Source organism: Peromyscus leucopus, chromosome 1 (assembly GCF_004664715.2).
Source record: "Peromyscus leucopus breed LL Stock chromosome 1, UCI_PerLeu_2.1, whole genome shotgun sequence".
Taxonomy (NCBI): domain Eukaryota; kingdom Metazoa; phylum Chordata; class Mammalia; order Rodentia; family Cricetidae; genus Peromyscus; species Peromyscus leucopus.
In genome coordinates this window covers 54,638,801-54,646,560 of record NC_051063.1, presented here as the reverse complement: position 1 = coordinate 54,646,560, position 7,760 = coordinate 54,638,801, and the positions used below count along the sequence as shown (strand labels likewise).

The window sequence follows — 7,760 nt, the reverse complement described above, 5'->3', positions numbered from 1 at the left end:
TATTTGGTATTGTTCACAGATGGTAGTAGTTTCCCCCCAAGATGGGATCAGGTATTGGGGGGGGCGGTATGGATTGCACAGAGTCCAGGGAAGACACTGTCTGGCATGGGATAGCTGAGGGGGAAAAAAAAATCTACGTACATTTATGTCTTATGTCTGTTAACTTTATTCCTCTAAGACAAAATTTTATCTGTACAGCTACAGCTCTATCAGGCATTCAGGGCAGGAATAAATCTGGATACACCAAGCTCTTCGTCTGCCTACTTTATTTCTCTGGGGTGAAATCCCATCTACATAGCTTCAGTTCTGTCCTGACAGTCAGTACTTCTTTGTCTCCCTCTTTTACTGCCCTCTCATAGTCCTGCTAACAACCAAGCTCTTATGCTTCCAGCCTCATCTTTGTCCTCTGTTTCTTTGCCCTCCATCTCTACTTGCTCTCTACTCCTGGCTTTGATGAACTCTACAAGAGTTCTGCCCTAACATCTACAAACCTCTGTGTTTTTCCCTTCTCCCTGGTCATGTCGTTCTCTCTCCTCTACAGATAATGCCTTCTTCCCCTGGCCACACCACAAGGCTCTCTGCCTCCTCAGGAATGTTGCTCCACTCTGCCTTCCACCTTGATATGTAAAAACCTCTTTTATTCTCGGTCAGTTTCTCTGGAGAGCCACTAGGCTTCAAGGCAAGGGGATGGTCTGAGCTTCATTTGCACAAGAAACAAAGCTATACATCTACCACCTGCTTGTCTTTGCCTACATGACCTTATCCAAGTACTGGCCCAAGCAGGAAGTTCACACACACACAATGAAAGACCCCCACTCCATTATGAGGATATGGGGTGTTGGGCTGAAGTAATGCCCCCCATAACTTAGCCTAAGAAACGCCATTCTGTAGGAAACAGAAAGACAGAAGTTCACAGCTGTAACTAACTAGCCATCCGGCCTTGGAAGGGAGAGATAACTGTGGCCAGCCATCTGGCTTAGGGAGGAGATAATTGTGGTCAGCGGCCTTGGGAGAAAGACAGTTGGGTTAAATGAGGATATTTTATGGCGGGCCCCTGGCCTTGAGGAATAAGCAGCTGGGCTGGAAAGACACCCACTATACTTTGTGCAAGGACGAGTCAGCCACACATCAAACTTCTGATAATTAAAGAATGCGACCCAAGTTCACCCTGGCCTTCTGTAAAGCAACCAATCGGGACCCTGTAACTATGCTTCTAGCTCCTGTAGCCGCGCCTTTGCCCCTGGAAACCCATAAAAAGTCCCTTTGCCCTGGGAAGGCGCGCAAGTCCTCCAAGAGACTTGGCCCCAGGTACCTGTGCATTTAATAAACCCTCTTGCTGTTTGCATCTGATCTGTGGTTTCGGTGTGCTCCTTGGGTTTGGGGTCTCTCCCGGAGGAAGATCTCCCTTGGGGGTCTTTCATTTGGTGGCCCGTACGGGGATTGAGACCCCTCCCTGGGACCACCGACCCACCATCAGGAGGTAAGCCGGCCGGCCTTGGTTTATGTCATCCTGTCCTGTCTGAGTGTTGTCTGTTTGTCTGAATGTTGAACGTTGTCTGTTTGCGCGCCTGATAATCTGTCTGAGTCAGTGGATCGGGAGGGGCTGACGGGCCCAGACTCCGCCACTGCGAACCTGGAAGACGTTCCACGGTCTGAGACCCCCCGGGGGCACGGTCTGAAGTCCCCACAGGGGCACGGTTTTTTGGGGCCACTCACGTATCAGAGGGATACGTTGTGTTGGTTGGAGAAGAGGGGGCTGGACCCCCGCAGTCTCCTTCTGAGGTTTTGCTTTCGGTTTGGAACCGAAGCCGCGCAGCGCGTGTTAGTCTTATTTGTATTGGTCTGTCGTTCCTTGTTTTCTGTTTAACCGTTCTCCTCCTAGAAACAGCCATGGGACAGACTGTCACCACCCCCTTGAGCCTCACGCTTGACCACTGGTCAGACGTGAAGACACGAGCCAACAACGAGGGGGTCGTAATCAAGAAGAAGAAATGGATCACTCTTTGCGAGGCCGATTGGGTCAGAATGGATGTAGGATGGCCTCGCGAGGGAACCTTTAACCTCAGTCTTATTTCACAGGTAGAGGGAAAAGTTTTCGCTCCGAGTCCCCATGGCCACCGGGACCAGGTCCCATACATTGCCATGTGGAGACTCCTGACAACAGAACCTCCCCCATGGGTTAAGCCGTTTCTCTTCCCCCCAGCCCCCCGGCAGCAGCAGCAGCGCTCGCCGAATCTCGGGGCCGAGGAAGCCAGATCGGCGGATCCCTCCCACTCCCTGTTCCTCCCAAACCCCACACCAGCAAGTCTTTTCCTCTCCCCGCGGCCCGCCGCTCCAGCGCAAGCGGGCGCGCAGGCGGCGGGCGGGGGATGTGGGAACGCGCAAGCGGGCGCGCAGGCGGCGGGCGGGGGATGTGGGAACGCGCAAGCGGGCGCGCAGGCGGCGGGCGGGGGATGTGGGAACGCGCAAGCGGGCGCGCAGGCGGCGGGCGGGGGATGTGGGAACGTGCAAGCGGGCGCGCAGGCGGCGGGCGGGGGATGTGGGAACGCGCAAGCGGGCGCACAGGCGGCGGGTGCACAGGCGGGCGCGCAGATGTGGGAACGCGCAAGCGGGCGCACAGGCGGCGGGTGCACAGGCGGGCGCGCAGGCGGGCGCGCAGGCGGGTGCGGGATATGGAAACGCGCAAGCGGATGCGCAGGCGGCCGCAGGATATGGCACCGGTGCTCAGGCGGGCCCGGGACGGGATCGGCGGGGGACGGCTCCCCAGCCGGCGAAGGGCCACTGCCGAGCGCACTTCCTCCACTATGGCACTGTGCTGGGACCAGCTTAGGGACGGCTGGGGAGGCCCGGTTTGGAGAGGGGGGCTTGGGAGGGACGGCGCCACCCGCGAGCGCCAAACCACCGCTCCCTCCCGCCCCTCCTACCTCCTCCCTTTACCCTGTTCTCCCACGAAAGGATTCCCCTAAGGTTCCTGTCCTCCCCCAGACCCCAATTCACCTCTTATTGACCTCCTGACAGAGGACCCACCACCATACCCAGGGAATCGGGTGCCGGAGGGACCAGCGGCCCCTACAATGGCACCAGAGGGACCGACTGCCCCCGCAGAGGCGCCTGAACAGCCTCTAAGGAGAGAGAGAGAAGATGAGACTCCAGCTCCCTCCCCAATTGCCGGTCGCCTACGAGGAAAGCGCGACGAGCCAGCCAAGGAGTCCAGAGCCTTTCCCCTTAGGGAAGGTCCTAATCACCAGCTCCAATACTGGCCATTCTCAGCCTCTGACCTCTACAACTGGAAACAACATAACCCTCCTTTCTCTAAGGACCCTGTTGCCTTGACTAACCTGATTGAGTCCATTTTAGTGACCCACAAGCCCACTTGGGAAGATTGTCAGCAGTTACTGCAGACACTCCTGACGGTGGAGGAAAAACAGCGGGTCTTCCTGGAGGCTCGGAAGCAGGTTCCAGGAGACGATGGAAGACCCACCCAATTGCCTAATATCATTGACGCAGCCTTTCCCCTCACCCGCCCGAACTGGGACTTCGCGACCCCGGAAGGTAGGGAGCACCTACGTCTCTATCGCCAGTTGCTCTTGGCGGGTCTCCGAGGGGCGGCTAGACGTCCTAACCAATCTGGCCCAGGTTAGGAATGTGACCCAGGGAAAGGAAGAAACGCCGGCAGCGTTCTTAGAAAGGCTTAGAGAGGCATATAGGATGTATACCCCGTACGATCCGGAAGATCCAGGACAGGCGCCGGGTGTCATCCTGTCTTTCATATATCAGTCAAGTCCAGATATAAGGGCCAAGTTACAGAGACTGGAAGGATTGCATTCACTCAGCTTGTCAGATTTATTGAGAGAGGCAGAAAAAGTGTTTAATAAGAGAGAAACTCCCGAAGAGCGGGAGGAGAGGTTATGGCAGAGACAGGAAGAGAGAGATAAAAAGCGTCATAGGGAAATAACTAAAGTCCTGGCCACTGTAGTGTCTCAGGGACAGATCAGTGAGGGAGTTAGGACAAAAGATCGAAGAAGGACATCGCTTGACAAAGACCAGTGTGCTTACTGTAAAAAGAGAGGACATTGGGCTCGTGAATGCCCAAAGAAGCAAGCTCAAGGGTCTCGGAGACCTAAGTCAAGGGCCACGGACCTCCTCAATCTGGAGGATTAGGGAGGTCAAGGCCAGGAGCCCCCCCCTGAGCCTAGGATAACTCTCAAGATTGGGGGGCAGCCAGTGACCTTCCTGGTGGACACCGGGGCTCAACATTCAGTCCTGACCCATACCGGAGGCTCTCTCAGTGACCGCACAGCTTTGGTCCAGGGGGCCACAGGTAGCAGGAGGTATCGATGGACCACCGAGAGAAAGGTTCAGCTGGCATCTGGACAGGTAACCCACTCTTTTTTGCATATACCTGACTGCCCTCACCCATTATTGGGCCGAGACCTATTGACTAAGCTCAAGGCTCAGATCTATTTTGATGATAAAGGGTCGACCGTTACAGGACCCAAAGGGACCCCCTACAAGTCCTAGCCCTAAAACTGGAAGAGGAATACCGCCTGTTTGAATCTGAGCCCTCTAAGGGGCCACTACAAGAAATGCAGGACTGGTTGAGGGAATTTCCCTCGGCATGGGCAGAGACTGGCGGCTTGGGGCTGGCTCACGACCAACCCCCACTTGTTATTCAGTTAAAAGCCTCCGCCACTCCAGTTTTCAATCAGACAGTATCCTATGTCTCGGGAAGCCCACGAGGGCATTAAACCACACATCCGGAGGCTTTTGGACCAGGGAGTACTTGTGCCCTGCCGATCACCTTGGAATACCCCCCTCCTGCCTGTAAAAAAACCTGGGACAGGGGATTACAGACCAGTTCAAGACCTGAGGGAGGTTAATAAACGGGTTGAAGATATACACCCCACGGTGCCAAACCCTTACAACCTCCTCAGCACTCTTCCACCAACCCATGTTTGGTATACGATACTGGACTTGAAGGATGCCTTCTTCTGTCTGAGATTGCACCCCCAGAGCCAACTGCTGTTCGCTTTTGAATGGAGAGACCCAGAGATGGGACTTTCAGGACAGTTGACCTGGACTCGGCTCCCCCAGGGGTTTAAAAACAGCCCAACTCTCTTTGATGAAGCCTTACACTCAGACCTAGCTGAATTCCGGGTTGAACACCCGGCCTTAATCTTGCTCCAATATGTGGACGACCTCCTCCTAGCAGCCAGAACCCAGGCTGAATGTCTGAGAGGCACTCGGGCCCTTTTGACTAAACTGGGACAGAAGGGCTATCGGGCTTCGGCTAAGAAGGCTCAGATTTGTCAAAAATAAAGTCATTTACCTGGGTTATGCCCTAGAGGGAGGGCAGAGATGGCTCACGAGAGCACGGAAAGAGGCCATACTCTCCATACCCCCTCCAAGGAACCCCCGCCAGGTGCGGGAGTTCCTAGGTACAGCCGGCTACTGTCGTCTCTGGATCCCAGGTTTTGCTGAGATGGCTGCCCCCTGTATCCTCTCACCAAGCCTGGAACCATGTTCCACTGGGGAGAGGAGCAACAACAGGCCTTTCAACGAATTAAGAGCACCTTGCTTGAGTCACCAGCTCTTGGCCTACCAGATCTGACCAAGCCTTTTGAACTGTTCGTGGACGAGAACTCAGGCTTTGCAAAAGGAGTACTGGTACAGAGACTGGGGCCATGGAAGAGACCTGTAGCTTATCTATCCAAGAAATTAGACTCGGTAGCTGCAGGATGGCCCCCCTGTCTGCGCATGGTAGCCGCCATTGCTGTTTTGCTCAAGGATGCAGGGAAACTGACTTTGGGACAGCCATTAACTGTGTTATCCTCCCATGCGGTGGAAGCTCTGGTCCGGCAGCCCCCAGATAGATGGCTCTCAAATTCCAGGATGACCCACTACCAGGCTCTGTTGCTAGACACAGACCGAGTGGTGTTCGGACCAGTTGTCTCCCTCAACCCCGCAACCCTGCTGCCCTTGCCAGACCCATCCGAGGAGCACAATTGCCTCCAGATTCTGGCGGAGGCCCATGGCACCCGCTCTGACCTAACAGATCAACCGCTGTCGAACCCAGATTTTATCTGGTTCACGGATGGGAGCAGCTTCCACCAAGAAGGGGAACGGAGGGCCGGAGCAGCCGTTACCACCGAATCAGAGGTAGTTTGGGCCTCACCGCTGCCGCCTGGAACATCGGCCCAAAGAGCAGAGCTGATCGCCCTGACCCAGGCCCTCCGGATGGCGGAAGGTAAGAGACTCATGGTTTATACCGACAGCAGATATGCCTTCGCCACTGCTCATGTACATGGAGAAATCTACAGAAGAAGAGGCCTCTTGACCTCAGAGGGTAAGGAAATTAAAAACAAAAAGGAAATTTTTAGACCTCTTAAAGGCATTGTTCCTCCCGCATCAGCTCAGCATCATACATTGTCCCGGGCACCAAAAAGATGACTCTGTCGTAGCACGGGAAATCGGCTGGCTGATCTGACAGCCCGGACAGTCGCCTTACAATCCCCTAGGGGCGACCAGCTGTTGGTCTTGCAGGACCAGCAGCCAAGCAGAGACCCCATGCCCTACAGCCCGGAGGACCAGGAACTAGCAAAGAAAATGGGGGCGAAATGGAGCCCCGAGCGACAAGCTTATATAATGGATAACAAATTAGTTATGCCAACCTCCCATACCAAATACATGCTCAAGTTCCTCCACGCGTTAACCCATTTGAGCAAAAACAAGATGAGGGCCCTTCTGGCTGATGAGGCTTCGGACACTGTATTATTGAATCAGGAACAGGTCCTCCAACAGGTGACTTCCAGCTGCCCTGCTTGTGCCCAAGTTAATCCAGGAAAAGCCCATCTGAGCAGAGGGAGCCGCCTGCGAGGTCACCGCCCTGGAGTCCATTGGGAACTTGACTTCACCGAGGTAAAACCTGGACTATATGGATATAAATACCTTCTGATCTTTGTAGACACATTTTCAGGGTGGATGGAGATCTTCCCTACCAAGAAGGAGACCGCTAACGTGGTAACCAAGAAGCTCCTGGAAGAAATTTTTCCCAGGTATGGAATGCCCCAGATATTGGGGTCAGACAATGGGCCCGCCTTCGTCTCCCAGGTAAGTCAGAAGGTGGCCAGGCTACTGGGATTGATTGGAAACTTCATTGTGCATACCACCCCCAGAGCTCAGGACAGGTAGAACGTGCAAATAGAACCATTAAGGAGACTTTAACCAAATTAACGCTTGCAACTGGCACTAGAGATTGGGTGCTCCTCCTCCCCCTAGCCCTTTACCGAGCCCGGAACACTCCTGGGCCTCATGGCCTAACCCCGTTCGAGATTATGTATGGGGCTCCCCCACCAATTGTAAATTTCCTTCACCCTGACATCTCCTCTTTTGCCACTAGCCCTACCCTAGAGGCACACCTCCAAGCCCTCCAACTGGTGCAAAAGACGGTGTGGAAACCCCTGGCGGATGCCTACCGGGAGCAACTGAATCGCCCGGTGGTGCCTCACCCATTCAAGATTGGGGACTCTGTCTGGGTCCGACGCCATCAATCCAAGAACCTAGAGCCGAGGTGGAAAGGACCATACACCGTCCTGTTAACTACTCCCACCGCACTCAAGGTTGATGGGATAGCGGCTTGGGTCCACGCATCGCATGTGAAGGCTGCCAAGGAACCCGACGAAGCTGAGAGCACCGAGACATCAACATGGAAAGTTCAACGATCTCCAAACCCACTAAAGATAAGACTCAGCCGGGGGTCC

At 54.7% G+C, this 7,760-nt stretch overlaps 1 protein-coding gene across 1 annotated transcript; it reads left to right on the top strand.

Moving 5' to 3' along the window:
• The first annotated feature begins 1,515 nt into the window (after nucleotides 1-1,515).
• LOC114680714 lies at nucleotides 1,516-5,287 on the top strand. Its single transcript, XM_028853807.2, is given in 3 exon segments — nucleotides 1,516-2,971; nucleotides 2,974-3,620; nucleotides 3,622-5,287. Coding segments are annotated over 3 exon segments (2,268 nt in total). The 5' UTR covers nucleotides 1,516-1,890; the 3' UTR covers nucleotides 4,162-5,287.
• The last annotated feature ends 2,473 nt before the right edge of the window (nucleotides 5,288-7,760 follow it).